At 39.1% G+C, this 15,679-nt stretch overlaps 1 protein-coding gene across 12 annotated transcripts in view; it reads left to right on the top strand.

The window, feature by feature from the left end:
- LOC111147511 (adenylate cyclase type 10-like) overlaps window positions 1–15,679 on the top strand; it is a 41,440-nt gene that overhangs the window by 7,679 nt on the left and 18,082 nt on the right. For 9 of the 12 annotated variants that reach the window (XR_002640634.1, XM_022503542.1, XM_022503546.1 and 6 more), the window contains 14 exons: window positions 1,804–2,009; window positions 2,295–2,385; window positions 2,479–2,567; window positions 3,178–3,369; window positions 4,065–4,186; window positions 8,587–8,663; window positions 8,768–8,957; window positions 9,448–9,503; window positions 10,240–10,393; window positions 10,553–10,742; window positions 11,934–12,020; window positions 13,848–14,119; window positions 14,657–14,790; window positions 15,416–15,544. Coding sequence is in view for 11 of the 12 variants with exons in the window: in XM_022503542.1 (XP_022359250.1) it covers window positions 1,804–2,009; window positions 2,295–2,385; window positions 2,479–2,567; window positions 3,178–3,369; window positions 4,065–4,186; window positions 8,587–8,663; window positions 8,768–8,957; window positions 9,448–9,503; window positions 10,240–10,393; window positions 10,553–10,742; window positions 11,934–12,020; window positions 13,848–14,119; window positions 14,657–14,790; window positions 15,416–15,544 (1,989 nt within the window). In the remaining variant the exon portion in view is untranslated. The remainder of the gene's footprint in view (window positions 1–1,803; window positions 2,010–2,294; window positions 2,386–2,478; window positions 2,568–3,177; window positions 3,370–4,064; window positions 4,187–8,586; window positions 8,664–8,767; window positions 8,958–9,447; window positions 9,504–10,239; window positions 10,394–10,552; window positions 10,743–11,933; window positions 12,021–13,847; window positions 14,120–14,656; window positions 14,791–15,415; window positions 15,545–15,679) is intronic. The other 3 variants (XM_022503535.1, XM_022503539.1, XM_022503541.1) reach the window with 3 other exon arrangements.

Raw genomic sequence — 15,679 nt, 5'->3', positions numbered from 1 at the left:
TGCAGCTCATTGAAATTCTGAATCTGTAGGGTTTGGGGTTTTATCAAATTTAGAAAATGTTCTGCCATTATTTTTCCAAGTAAATTTTTTCTCTCTTCCACCTCCTCTGTTCAGTTATACACATATTAGGCTGCTTGAAATTGTCCTACAAGGCACTGATATCATTTCTTTTTTCCTCCTTGTGTTTCACTTTGGATAGTTTCTATTGCAGTGTTTTCACTGCAATATCACTTCCTATCACTAGAGACCTTTTTTTTTTTTTTGTCATCTCTACTTACTCAGTCATTTTCTAGGTTCTTGAATATAGTTATAACTTTTAATCTTATTTACTAATTCTGTCATCTGCGTTATTCTGGGTTGGGCTTGATTAATTGATTTTTCTCCTCATCGTGGATCATATTTTCCTACTTCTTTGCATGCCTGGTTATTTTGGGGTGGGTGCCAGACACTGTGAATTTAACCTTGTTGGATGCTGGATTTCTTTTATACTTCTATAAATATTCTTGTACATACTTCTGAGGTGTGGTTAGCTTTATTTTTTTCAGGTTTTGCTTTTAAATTTTGCTGGGACCACAGCAGTGTTTAGTCTAGGGCTGGTTTTGCCCCCATTCTGGAGGCAAACCCCTTCTAAGTACTGTGTACCTAATGTCCTGTGAATTACTAAGTTTGACACTCTGGCTAGTAGGAATAGGAACTATTGCCAGCCCTGTGTGATGTGGGGATTGTTCCTTCTAAACTTTTCAGGTGGTTCTTTCCCTGGTTTCAGGTAATTTGCTGACATTGATGTACTTAATAGTTCTCAGTACTCAGCTAAAGACTTGTAGGGGATCTGGTACAATTCTCTGGAATTCTCTTTCTCTACACTTCTCTCCAGTACTCACAATGCCCTGCAAACACTAGCCAGCTTGGCCTCCTCAGATCCTAGCTCTGTTTCCTCAACTTGAGGTGTCCTCTGGGCTATACCTGGGCTTCCCTTCCCTGAGAAGTCCTGGAAACTCTTCCATGCAGTAAACTAGCGTACCAAAGGGTTCATCTTGTTTGTTTCCCATCTCTCAGGTATCATTATCCTTTGTTACCTGATGTCCAGTATCTTGAAAACTGTTACTTTGTGTGTTTTTTCTAGTTTCTTCATTTGTTCTGGGAATTATGGTAAATATACCACCTGTTAATCCATCTTGGCCAAAAGTATGTGTCTCTGCAATTCTTTAGAAAGTATTTTCCCTTTGTTTTTAGTTTGGATTGGGTAACTTAACTAAGGGCAAGCTTAACTCGGATATAGTCCTTTTTTCCCTGGCAAGCAAACCAGTTTTTTAGCAATATTAGCAGTAAGAAATGCCTCAGGATAAGAAAAACAGGAGATAGAATAAAAGTATATGGCAAAGCCCAAGTCTGGTAAAATGCCGATTGGTATTTTATCTGGTAAAATCACTTAGCCTTCATTATACGCTGAGGAGGTGGTATAGTCACTGTGGCAGGAGTTTCTTAGCATAACCATTAGGTCTCTACCATCACGACCTGGTTGTTTATTAGAAGAACAATTTTAAAGAGAGAAATCTTAGAGGCCTTGGATCTCTTGCTTCTTCTTCCATACAACCCACGTTTATTTGAATGTCTCTGGGTATGCTTATGACAGAAGGAAATCCAGGGCAAAGTAATATTTTTGAAGGTAAGCTCACCTAATATTTTTGCAATAACAAGATTGGCCTGATACATAGAGCAATGTAAGGATTCCAGACCCCACCCTTTGCATAGTTTTCCAGTTGAGTTTGACTATTCACCACTTGTCTCCTTTTTTCTGGATAGGTCTATCTGCAGGTCGGATTTACCAGGTTATTGTTGGAGACGAGCAGCGACAGTACCTCTTGGTGATCGGGCGGGATGTGGATGATGTCCAGGTAGCGCAGCGTTTGGCTCAGGCAAATGAGATTGTCTTGTCCTGGAACTGCTGGAAGCTCTGTGAGCAGTACATGTTTGAAGTGGAAATCATGAGGGAGGATGAAGCTGTGAAGGTAGGAGGCTGGTCCCATCCACTGCACGTCCTGAAAAGGCCTTCCTACTGCACAGGGCAGTGCTCTGGTGGTGGTTGCATATGGCTTGACCAAACCAACAACCACTGGAACTCTATTTTGGAGGGAGGTGGGGGATATCCTCCCAGAAAGTTAGATGAGGCAGAACAATGAGGCTGGAAAGATACATGATCAACAAGGGAAATGGCATCCTCAGCCCCTCTGTTAAGGGACCAATAGTAATGCAGTTGGTGGGTGGGCGTACAATTGAGCAGTTCCTTTCTGTAGTTAAGAGATATGCGGATCATTGACCCATTTGATTTTGATGAGCATTTTGACAAGTGCCTTGATTACCTGCCACATTACCGGACAAGTGCTGGTAAGTTACTTGGTCCTTTCTTCCCAAGCCCAAAATTTCAAAGATAAATTTTGCATATGGCTGGAGACAATTTGTTTGTTTTCCTTTTCTCAGATACTCTAAGAACTGCCCTGGAGTTGGATCCAGACTCTGCGCTTGAACAAACCCTGCGAAAGCACATAATGAAAAACCTTTTGAAGAAGGTTATTTCCTAGTTCTTGAGTCATCATGTAGACTGTGTGTGTGTTTATGTTGACAGGTCTACATTTATATATGATCTTTTCCTATTAATCCAGTTCATCTTCATCTCCTGCTCTCCGTTGTAATGCCAGCAGGTTTCCCCATCTGTACCAATTCCTGTGATGACGTGTCATAATTTCAGATTTCTCAGTTCTAGCAAATGGGAGACGTATCTGTTTTTCAGTTTGTCCTTCAAGAAACTAGTACATTGTAAACAGGGTAGAGAGTATATGCTTGGTAAATATGTGTTGATCAATTGTGTATATATGAATCTATATGAATCCCTTAGTAAGTGATATAATGATTAATAGAATGGGCATATCAAACTAACTCATAAAGAGAAAACATCAAAGTGTGGCAAATTTCATCAGTGAATTAGGTTTAAAGTCAAACAGTTTTAATTCCAAGTGTACTGGTTTGTACATCTATACTTCTCAAACCTGAATTTTAAGTTTTGTGTCTGACATTTGTAAGTTATTTTCTCATATTCATCATGGAATATAGAATTCAGATGCTTAGACATGATACTGAGAGTTGAAGATACAGGCAAGATAACTCACTGTGTCTTTGTAGATTGATGAAGGGCAACCTATGGAGTACATATCCGAATTCCGTACTGTGACTATGGTTTTGGTCAGCCTAGAATTCAACAAGACAGCGTGGATGTTGCATTTATGTCATCTTATCCAGGAGGCTGCCCTGTATATCTCCACAGTCATAGAGAAAGGGGGTGGCCAGCTAAGCCAGATCTTTGTGTTTGAGAAAGTAAGTACAAGAAAACTTGACGCATCAGCATTAAAGGTGAGTGAGGGATAATAGTCTTGTTCCCCACATAACACATAACACATAACACATAACACATGTGTAAGGCAAATTCCTGCTGTTTATTTTGTGACAAGCTATAGGACATCGAAAGTTCAACTAGTAATATTTAAAGAATGGGATGTTCTGGTTAATTTAATTTTCAAGGTAACTAAAGATTACTCTCCATGTCCTTTTTTTTTCAATTCTTGTTGAAAAATCCTTGTCAGAGCAAAAGCATATTTTTCTCGTTCTTTTAGTTAAGTGAGTATAATCAGATATTTCTGATCATTGAGAAGCTTGAAAAAGAGCAGTATCATAATACATGACATTATAGGTGAATAAAAATGTGAGTAGATAGCTCAAGTTATATACTAGAAATGGAATTTTTGAAAAGTTCTTGACATCAGTTTTTCTTGTGTTTTAAATTTCAGTTCTTTGAAGAGTTAGTTAAATCAAGATTTTATTATTTCTTCTTCTTTTTTTAAATCTCCATGTTGATGTGTCCCAGTGTCCATTTCATGAATCCTACTCAACATTCCTAACAGAAAACCAGTGGGGAAGTGCCCTGGCTTCACTCAGGGGAGTTTGTCCAGTTGAGGCAAGCATATTCTTTCCCCAGGTAAACTTCTCTTTTCCTTCTTTGTCATCTGTCCCAGGGCTGCATGTTCCTCTGTGTTTTTGGCCTTCCAGGGGATAAGAAGCCAGATGAGTGTGCACATGCCCTGGAGAGCTCCTTCAGCATCTTCAGCTTCTGCTGGGAGAATCTTGCTGAGACCAAGTGAGAAGGAAGGTGGGGCAGAGAGGAGCTTCTTAGGCCCCAGGGGGCTCTTCAGGCAGGGTAGGAGGCAGTAACAAGTAGCTGGGGTAGAGAGTGTCCAGAATCTGCTTACAGGGGAGGGAACATGCTAAGGGAAGTCAGAAAATAAGCTCTATTAAGGAATCATTAGGTACAGAATTAGGTAGTAGCAGTACTCAGGGAAAATGAAGATAAGTTTCTACCTAATGGAGTGGAAGAGAGAGGAACCAAATACCCATAACAAGATTTAAGAACACTGCAAAGGAACAAGCAAATGTATAAATTAATATAATACAAATAATATATCTGTATGTCGTGGGAATGTAGAACAAAGGCTGCCTATCTACAGGGAGGGGAGAAGTTGTAGGGCAATTACCAAGATAGGAAGGGACCACCACTGGTTAATACTCTCCTTCCCTTTCAGTCTTAGTGTTTCCTATCCCTTGATTTTTTCTGGAATTCTCACTGATCTCCCTCCTCCTTATCTACCCCACCCTCCCACCTTTTACAAAAGCCTTTTCCTAATAAAGGTATAGAAAATTCCATGTTCCCACTGGTCGCACTATAACAGTGTGGGCTAGAATTTTTCAGATGACTTTTTTTTCCCCACTAGAAAGCCCTGAGGAAGGTATATACATAAATAAATTTGAAAAGTTATTTTTAACATTAACATCAAGTCAGAGATTTGTTTGCCATACTTATCCAAAATGAATAAAAATTACATAGCAGTTCAACTTAGATAGGATATTTTGTATATGCTACAAGTGTGAATGTTTTTATCCCTCTTTTCCATGTGAGGAAACTAAGGCCACAGAAGAGGAGTTTCTAGCATACAGCAGAGCTGATAATGAAACCCAGACCTTCTATCCTCAAATCCTATATCATTTTCATTACCTAACAGCTGCCTCTTATAAAATGTAAATACTCTCCAAAAGGGAAAACCCATATTACTAATGTGATACTATTGTAGAGGCATTTTAATATCTATAATATTCTTATATATCTTATATCATCTAATATTCTTATAGAGTATTAATACTGAAAAGGAACTTAGAAATGATCTGATCCAACTTTTTATTTTATAGATAGGAAAGATGTTTCAGATGCTTCATAGATAATCAAACTCTTAGCCCAAGGCACATATATATTGGCACTTCTTTTAAACCTGATGGGATCTGCAGGTACTCCTACAGCCCACTTCCCACTTCTCTCTCTCTAATATAGGTGTGCTGGGCCATCTCTTCCAGTGCTGGTCTCTTCTGCTCTTGAATTTTACATGGACATGTGGCCTTCGAGAGTCCTGCCCTTGGCCTTTACTCCTGAATGAGATATTCATTTCTCAGATCATAGCTTTGTGCTTTTGGTCTTTTTTATTTTAGAATATAGTAGATTTTTAAGAGCTAGATATAATCTTGGAGTTCATCTAATCTGACCTCCCTTTTTTTAATCTGACCTTCTGAACTAAGATCTAGAAACTAAGATCCAGAGATTATGTTGGTAAGCTGCATAGCTTGACAATGTCAGAGCCTGAAAGCTAGTTTCCAGGTCAGTGTTTTTTTCCTTGAAGATAATAACTAATTGAGTAATTTCCCAAAGTGTAGTTGGTAGAACATTGGCTCCTTAATAAATCATGAAAAGAAGATTCTCATGGCCAAATGTGTTTGGGAAGTGATGCAAACTATATTTCCTTCTTGGAGGTTCGCAATATACATTAATAGCAAAAAGTTCTGAGTAGTCTTATAATAAAGAAACTTGTTTCATCAACATTTCAATCAACATTTCAAATTTACTTGATCACCAAACACTTTTCTCCAGAAAGACCTAAAAACATCCAGAAGAATGACTGTTCTGAGGAGCATATTTTGGGAAATGCTGTACTAAGCAGGTGCTAAAGTTTGCCTTCTTCACCCATAATCCAAGTGTAGAGATGTAACCACAGAGTTGCTTTGTAACATCAGTAGCTGGGACTACAACTCAGGCCTCTGCATGATGTCAGCCTTGCCCAGACCCAAAAACACATTCCTGGTCTCCTTTCCAAGTGACCCTATTCACCTTGGATCATTTCCTAAATTCTTCTTTCTAATCTAGGAAATACTTTCAGTTTTCAGTTCATTTACAGAAAAAGATGATTTTCTGAGTCTTATGATTAATCAGGCTTTTCTGGTTGGTGACTGTTTCTCCAGAATATTTTTGAGACTCAGGGAATGTAGTCTCAGAATCTCATCATTATAATCCTTTGGCACCAGAAACACTTTCTGTATATTTACATATGTTAAAGAATATAGTTTTTTCATCAGTGAAGAACATCTCTTTTAAAAAAAAAAAGAAGAAGAAGGAACACAGACTATCAGGAAGAGCAAGGGAGAATTCTAAAGTCCAGTAGAAAGAAAGAAATGATCAAATGAGAATAGTATGGTTTGTTCATTCTCATAACGTTGTTAGTAGCTGAGTTTATTGCATGTGTGAATGCACCCACTTGGCAAGCATTCACGAGCCAGGCACATGCTAGGTGTGATGAATGTAAAGAGAAATAAAATACTGCCTCCTCCACTAAGTAAACAACTAATTTTAATACCATGAAATGTAAGTGTAGGAATAAAATGCTACAGGAGTTGCAGCAAATTGCTATGGGAAGACAGAGCCATTCTTCCAGGGGTCACAGAGGAGTCTTGACTATAAAGATAACATTTGAACCAGGTTGAGAAAGGAAGTTCAACATTTGAGGAAAGCGAGAGAGGGCATTTTAGATGAAGGAAGCATGGTGAAACATCCAAAGATGTTTAGTCTTATTCTTGGTGTGGCAGCAAAACCAAGTGCCTGGTTCAGGTCTTGGGTTTCTCTTACTCTGAACAATGGGCCCAAGAAAAAGTCCTCAATCCTGGCCTTAGAGGAAGGCAGGAGAGTTTTGATGGCATAGAAACAATAGTGTTAGCATTGTTGCCACTTTTCATGCTCTCTGTAAATAACTAAAAATGGTTTATTTGTAGATTTAACTTGAAAGTAATTTGTGCCTCATTATACCCTCTTTCTCCATCCACGTATCATATCTGTCACATGAAATTTTCACATCAAGTAAATTTTAACATCAAGTAAATCTAATTATTCCCTGTTATGTAAGAACTTGCCACCTTTGAGCCTTTGCTTCTCCTGGAATGGTGTATGCCCCCTTTTTAAATAATTCCTATTTCTAATGCTTTCCCATTCCTGGCCTAGGTAGGACCACATCTCCCTTCACTTGTCCCTACTGCACACACCATCAGTGCTGTAGCCATCTTGAACCGCTTTAGTTTTGCACAAATACAGCAGGCTTTTCAGAGTCTCTGCCTTTTCCCACTGGACAGAAGCTGTTGCCCTGCTTTCGCAGTCCTTCATCCTGCACAGTCCAATCATACAGCCTTTCCTTTCTGAGTGCTTTTTCTGACTAGTATGAGTTAGTATGTCCATTCTGTTTGCTCTGTTAATTGGCTGTACTGATTTCTAATACATTGTATTTGTCTTGCTGACTTATAAATATGTCTCTTCACCTCCCTCAATTTCTACCACCTTCCCACTGCCTGAGACTGAACTTCTCCAGAACAAGATAATTTTTTTTTCAGAGCAAGATATTTTAAACACCTAGCCCAGGACTTGGTACTGTACATACTTCTCAGTGTTTGTTAAGTGACTGAACCTATACACGAATGGATGAATTTTTTTTAAAAATTACTCATTTTTAAAATGTATTCCAAAGACTAATTTGCTGTAGGAAGGCTTCCATCAACAGCCTGACCCTCTGATTATTCCTGTACTCTGACATTCTAGCATTATTTGATCAGTTAACCCTGTATTGATAACTGTTGATCTACTTTTCATTTTGGGGTTTTATCTGAGGCAGCATGGTATAGTGGAAATAACACTGGGCTAGGAGTCAGGAGACCTGGATTCTCATTCTCACTGTTCTGTTGATTTCTGCTGTGTAACTCTGGGAAAGTTAATTAGCTCCTTCAGTTGTGGGGTTTTGTTTTTTATTTTGTTTGTCAAATGGGATTAAATATTTGCCCTACATATCTCACATATTTGTTGTTAATTATCCCTCAAAACATCAGATGAGGTAATCAATTTGAAAGTACTTCAAAAAAATATATATAAACCAACAGATAAAAGGTAATCTTTTTTAGTCTTTCTGCTGATAATAGCTCCCCAACTAAAACTCCATGAATACGGGGACTGTTTTGTGCCTTTTTAACTTTATACACATCATGTGATGTAGACAGACAGCAGTCTCTGGCCTTTTCTATTCTGAGCTCTAAAACTAGATGTCTAGATCTAAGGAGTGAGAACTCTAGTGCCTGACTTGGAGGCTTCTGACGGTATTTACCCACTGTTGCTTTTCCGATCCCCAGGCTTGTTTCCATCAGTATCACCAATGGACCAGTATTCTGTGGCATGATTGGGGCAGTAGCAAGACATGAATATACAGGTAGAATAGGATATTGGATTATTAACTCTATGACTTAAGGGGTGAAAGTGGAGGAAATGGTTCAAAAATTCTCCATCCTTTTCTTTACTGTCTCTCTGACACAGTTATTGGCCCAAAGGTGAGCCTTGTGGCCAGGATGATATCTGCTTATCCAGGTTTGGTGTCCTGTGATGAGGTAACATATCTAAGATCCATGCTACCTGCTTACAACTTCAAGAAACTCCCAGAGAAAATGATGAAAAATATCTCCAACCCAGGGAAGATGTATGAATACCTTGGCCATAGAAGATGTATGTGAGTGTCATTAATAGTTTATTCCCATCTCTTTTACAGAATCAGGATATAGGAATCATCAGTGTTTGAGTGTATGAAACTAGAAAGAAAGATGCTTCTAGTCCTAGCCTGCAGGAATAAGAGACATAAGAAGAGGGTTTAGTGTCTGAGATCTTTAGCTTTTCTGTTTAACTCTTAGCTAGTTCCTCAGTGAACTTCTTGCTATCCCAACAGGAAGAGAATCCAGTAGGTCACGAATCTGGGTGTTCTTTTTTTCTTTATTTACCTCACAATTAATTTACTTCTCTGGACCTAGAGCAATCAGTATTCTCCCCTTCCTGATCCCAAAGATTTTTAATTTTTTAAAACTCTTTTATATAGAACTCTGGACCTTTTCAATTATCTGAAAGTACTTGCTGATGAGACAAGTTGTCTTCTAGCTATTTAGAGATATACATTCTATCTATCCCAATCTGTTACTAGACACGTTTCCCTTTGTCTTTTTTCCCAGAATGTTTGGGAAGAGACATTTGGCCAGAGATAGAAATAAAAATCACCCTTTGTTAGGTGAGTTTTCTACCTTAAATCATATATATTTTTTTGGCTATAGATGGTTAAATGTGATTTTTTAAAAATGCAAGACTAAGTGCTTCTAAGCATTATATTAAAAAATAGAGAGCAGCCTTCTTACTGAATTTATGTTAATTTTGAAGAGGCCTTGCCATTTCTTTTCAGTGTTGAATGTTTACACTTCAGGTAGAGTCTTCTCGCTTTGCCTGAAAAGTACCAACATTTAGTAAGAATCTTTGTAAGTAAGTCAAAGTTCAGCTTTTGAGGTCTGCTTAGCTTCTTGTGGGTCATCTCTAGAGGAAAATTTTTCATCACGAGACAGCTGGGAGAGGACCAAGACTATTACTACACACACTGTATATTTCCTATATTTATCTTAATTTATATCTATTAGTCTATTATCTTTATGTAGCAGTGACTGACTTTGAAGACTAAATTGTTATAATGGAAATTGTTACGAAAAGCTAAGAGGATATAGTAGCTTCCATGTCTGTATGGTCCCTAATTATTCTTAATGTTATTTCTTGGGCTCCGGGGCAAATCCCCAAGTCCAGCACACATTTCTGTATAGTCCAGAGTTGATTTTATGCAAAGGGATGTGAAGCCTCATCAAAGACTGGGATTCTGCCTAGGACTCTAGGGGGAAAAATCATTCTGAGAGTTACCTTTGCAAAATAAATGGAGTGTCTACTAAAATGTGCAGGAGTATTAGGTGCTCCCTGTCTCTCTACAGACCGGGAGAAAGAACTAGAAGCCTTCCAAATGGCACAGCAGGAATGTTTGCACCAGAAGAAGGGACAAGCAGTTTTGTATGAAGGTGGAAAAGGCTATGGAAAAAGTCAGCTGTTGGCTGAAATTAACTTCCTGGCCCAAAAGGAAGAGCACAGGTAAAGACTCCTGCTTTCTGGCTCACCGTCTACTTCTCTTGAGGCTCCCTTCCCTTGCTCATGAGACTCTTATCATTAGATTCAGCATCCTTGGGCTGGTGAAGTGGGTAACCTCTCTGTAGGTCAAGGGACTCCCAGTGACCATATTACATTCACCAGGGTGTTACCATTGAAGCTGAAGGAAGCAGATTTCAAGCAGTGCTTCTATGCCATCCAGACCCTCATGGCCATCTTCTTTGACATTGATACGTGTCCAGCCTATTACCGGCAAGAGTGCCTACACAAACAGCTCCGTGGGATAATAGAGGAACCTCTTCACTGCCTTTTTAATGACCTCTTCTTTGTGAAGGTAATGAAGGCGGTGGCTTTCTGAATTGGATTACTAATGTTATTTTTGATGGATAGTTGGACCCAGGACTGTTTTGTAATCTAATGCCCTTAGGCCATATATGTATAGCCTAAGAACACAGTTAACAATGACAAGGTTGAGATTTGAAATCCCTTTGACACCAAAACCCAGGCTTTCTCTTTGTTGAGGAGAGTAGTTCTAGGACTGACTCCAACACTTGCTCATGGAATGTCATGGCACAAATCACTTTGTCTGAGTCTACATTTTTTTTTTCACCTGTGAAATGAAGATTATAGTACTTAATGGGATTAGTGCATACATTTGGAAGGAGGTGGTGTTTAAGAGATCATAGTATAAATGTGAGTGCTTAATCTGTCAAGCTAACACTGACCAGTTGAGTGTCCCCAGCAATTTTATCCATGTGTTCTCAAGTCAGCTGAAATGTTTTATACTTTAACCCTAGCCATTAGTTTGTCACTTGGACCAGCAACTGAATCTCAAAAGCTTCCAGAGGTCTAGGGTTTATGCAGTACCCAAGAGTGAGCAGACTAAGAATTCCCTAATCCACAATTCCATTTATTTTTCCTCCATCACTTCTCCTAATCTACCAAGCCTGCAGGGCATTGTATCTAATGGAAAATAGATAAAAGGAAAATCTCCAATCCCTCAGCATAGCCCTGTTTTAAGACAGGCCTTGCCTGGGGCTCTGGCTCTTGCCAAAGTGCTGTAGGAAAAACCTCACTTTGACTCTCAGGTCTGGGGTAACTCACATGCCATGGCCTAGCACAATGTTAGAAGATGCTGTTGTGATTCTTTCTGACAGTTTCATGCACTCATTCATTCTGGCATACTTGGAATAACTGGGGTACTGGAGCTGTCCAAAGTGACATTGCTAAGTCCAGCCTGTCACTTTACTTCTTAGTCATGACCCTTTAAGGGTTTGCCAGAGTCTGGCATGAAAAGGACCTCTCTCTCTCTCTCTCTCTCTCTCACCTCCAGTTGACTTTCCATCTCACTCACTGAACTCTAATTGTTGTTGGAGTGGCATTTGTGACCCTATGCCCAGTCCTATAGAAGAAACCCATTCTCACTCAAAATAGAATCACTCTCTCTTCCCTTTGGAGAACCTGTGTATTTTTTTTTTTAGATTGTCATTATGAATGCTAATACATGAATAATTTTCCTGGTTAGTTTCCCTTGTCCTTCAAAGTTTCGCACATGGATGACCTGACCAGACAAAAGAAGGTTAAGGCATGTTTTTTTCAAGTGCTTCAGGAGGTGGGTATTTTTGCTACATACCATTAACTCTTAAAATGTGGAGGTGGTTTGTGGTTATTTTAATCTATCCATAGTACACCTTGACTTAGGCCTATTTGTGACATCTTCATTGCTTCTATCTATCTTTAACCTTGAACCAATCCCATTACACAGAATACAAGAAAAATTCTTTGCTCTTCCCTGATCCTTGGTTCTTCTTTTTTTTTTTTTTTTTATGTTTGGGTAGCCACTTTATAGTACATCATTAGTCTTTGATTTAGTGTTCAGTGATTCATTAGTTATGTATAACATCGACTGCACATCACAATACGTACCCTCCTTAATACCCATCCCCCTATTATCCCCTCCTCCCACCCTCTCCTTTCTGAGACCCTCAGTTTGTTTCCCAGGTCCACAGTATCTCATGGTCATCTCCCTCTCTGATTTCTCCCCCTTCAAATTTCCCTCCCTTTCCCTGTATTCCTCTACTATTGCTTATGTTCCACATATGAGTGAAACCATATGATAATTGCCTTTCCCTGCTTGACTTACTTCACTCAGCATAATCCCCTCCAGTTCCATCCATGTCGATGCAAATGGTGGGTATTCATCCTTTCTGATGGCTGAGTATTATTCCATTGTATATATGGACCACATCTTCTTTATCCATTCATCAGTTGAAGGGCATCTTGGCTCCTCGCACACTTGAACAGTTTGGTTATTGTGGACATTGCCGTTACAAACATTAGGGTGCATGTGCCCTTTTTTTCACTATATCTGTATCTTTGGGGTAAGTACCTAGTAGTGCAATTGCTGGGTCATAGGGTAGCTCTATTTGACCCTTGGTTCTTAATGAAATTTTAGTAACTTAATTTAAAACAGTGGTTTCTGAATGCAAGCAGATAGCTGTTTTACCTCTTATTTATTACAAATACACTCAAGCCTTAACCCAGATTACAGAGTCAAAAATATCTATGAGCAGAAACTGATGTAGTCATTCTGGAAAGAAATCTAGAAGTTACTAGTCAAATTTTAATAAACTGCATCTTCGAGACCTAGCAATTCCACTGGACATATGTCTTGGGTAATCTATTTACTGCAGTGTTTGTGGAGGTGAGGGAGGCATTGGCATGGACTCATGGATGAACACTATGCAGGATAATGGAGAAGTTTAGAAGTAAGGGAATAGATGAAAACATTGCAATACTGAGTGGTCTTAAAAATAATTCTGAATAAAAAGAGAAACAATGAGATTTACACAGTAGCATTTACATAGAAAATTTACTTAACTAAAAAAGGATGCACATTTTATAAGAACACAATACAAACAAAAGCATTACAGTGAACACCTTAGAAAGGTTACCTGCTGCAGCAAGGGAGTGGGGAATGTAGATAAAAATGAGTGTATTTTTTTTTTAAGTTTACATGAGTGGGGCCTGGTAATTGGTAGTTTTAGGAAGTACTCAGGTAATTCTGATGTGCAGCCTGGTTTGAAAGTTACTGATATAAAGTATTATGAATTCCCACAGTCTGAAGCTTTGGCCAAAATGAAATGTTTGAAAGCTTCAAGTTTGATTTGGAGAATATTTTGATGTTCATTTTGTTTTTCAGTTAGATTATTTTCTTGTCCAAAGAAAGTACATTTCTTTAGAAATTAGGTATACTTGGCTATATTTTATATTTATGAAATAAAATATTACCTGGCCCTAGGATACACTTTACTCAAAAATCCCAGACTGTGTCGATATTCTATTCAAATTGCTGTTGGGAAATTCATGGTACATTTGAAAATCAGGTTACTTCATTTCTAATCAAAGGTTGTCACTGTTTCTTTGCTGTTATTTTCAGGCAGTGAGGGAAACACCACTGATTTTCCTCATTGACGAAGCCCAATATATGGATGCAGCTTCCTGGGAGTTTTTGGAAACATTACTCTCCACTGTGCCCATCGTCATGGTGATGACATTGACCCCTATCTTCACCCTGTGTGGCTGTGCCCAACACTTCCTGCAGAGCTCTCAGGCTGTCCTTGTGCCCATTTTGAAGTTGGCAACAACCTCACTGTTGAGAATGGCATGTTGGGAACTGGGGGTGGTGAGCATCCCCCAAGAGCTGCAGATGTGAGTGGCTAGGACGAGCTGGGCACTTCATTAAGGGCAGAGCCAGTGCCATAATATAAGTGAGAAGACACAGGTCTCACCCATGTTGGGGGAAAGAATGACCTTAGTAACCATGATAAGGCCCAAGATCAGATTTAAGGATAGACAGTCTCCTAGTAAACCATTAAAGGGCTACCTCTCTAGGCCATCATCCAGGTTTTCACAGGACAGTTAGGAATTGGATGGCTTGCTTCTGGTGTCAGTTATATGTGGTCAGGTCACTTTCTAGGGCTCTTTGTAAGGGGACATTAGTTCTTTTTAATAGCAATAAAAACAAAATAGTTAAAGAGAAGTTACTACTAAAACACATTTCAAACTAATTAGAAAAAAAATTTATTTTTACATTTCTGTGTTGCTGCTTGCCTCCATCAGTATATATCATCAAAAGCTGACTTTAACAAAAGAAGAAATATTCCTCAGTATGAAATATCCCTCCCTGTACTTGGCTCTCTTCAAGTGGGCATCTTAGTCAGCAATCCCCTACTTACCTTTCTACAGCTACCTTCTCCACAGGTGCTTTGGAAACCCCCTCTACTGTGAGGTCTTATGCCAGGACCTTCTTTCCAAAGATATATTGCTCTTTCACAACCTCCAAGAGGAGGAGGAGAAGAGCAAATGGGAGACCCTCTCAGGTAAGCTTAGCTTCCAAGGTTCTACTGTCGTCCTGCTTCTGGGGTTCATCCTTTTTTATGGCATCACCTGACCCTTATGAGGCATGTGCCCTTTCCCTACTAACATTATAAGCAAGAGTAAGCCTTCCTGGCCTGCTTCAGAGACCTTAATCAAGCCAGTCGATCTATTACAGTTCCTTTTTGAGCAGCCCAGGAGGTAGGGATAGGAAAAGAGGATTTATAAACCTAAGAGTTCAATAGAGTATTGCACATTAATTACTGATGAGAAGGATGACATGATGATTTAGAGAGGGTGGGAGAAGGGAGGAGAGTGGGAGGAGGAAGGGGCAGAGGTACGTGTAAATCTGGAAAGGCATCCTAGGGTTGTGAGGCACTGTGACATAATAGAAGAGGGAGCTGCTGGAAAGTAAACAGGAAGAGTATAAATACTGGATACCACATGGTAGAGAAAATATTGTTAGTTTCTAAGAGAAAATTCGCAGACAGGAGGGTAGAGAAGCCACTTTAAACATATGCTCCATCTTCATCCTGTTAGTTTCTTGACTAACTTTTTGTAATACTGTGCCTTTAAAACTATAGTCAATGAGCATGGTGTTTTCTCAGTCATAGTCTTCTTTCCCTACAGCCAATGCCATGAAATCCACAATGTATGGTATTCTTCCTGCTGGCTGTGAAGAAGACCAAGAACTTTATATCTGCACAGTCAAGGATAATGTGAACTTGGATACAGTGCTTCTTCCACCATTATTAAAAGGCAAGTCCCTTGAAAACCTCAAGTGAAACAATTACAAATGTCATTGCATTAGTAATTTGGTGATTGAATATAGGTCTCTCATTATCATGCTAGCTCCATTTTCTTCTAAAAAATAAATTGCCTTCTAGAAATAAG

This window comes from Enhydra lutris, unplaced genomic scaffold, assembly GCF_002288905.1.
Source record: "Enhydra lutris kenyoni isolate GAN:26980312 unplaced genomic scaffold, ASM228890v2 scaffoldscaffold17, whole genome shotgun sequence".
NCBI classification, from domain to species: Eukaryota; Metazoa; Chordata; class Mammalia; order Carnivora; family Mustelidae; genus Enhydra; species Enhydra lutris.
Note: the sequence above shows the minus strand (reverse complement) of the source record. Positions and strands in the feature narration are given on the sequence as shown.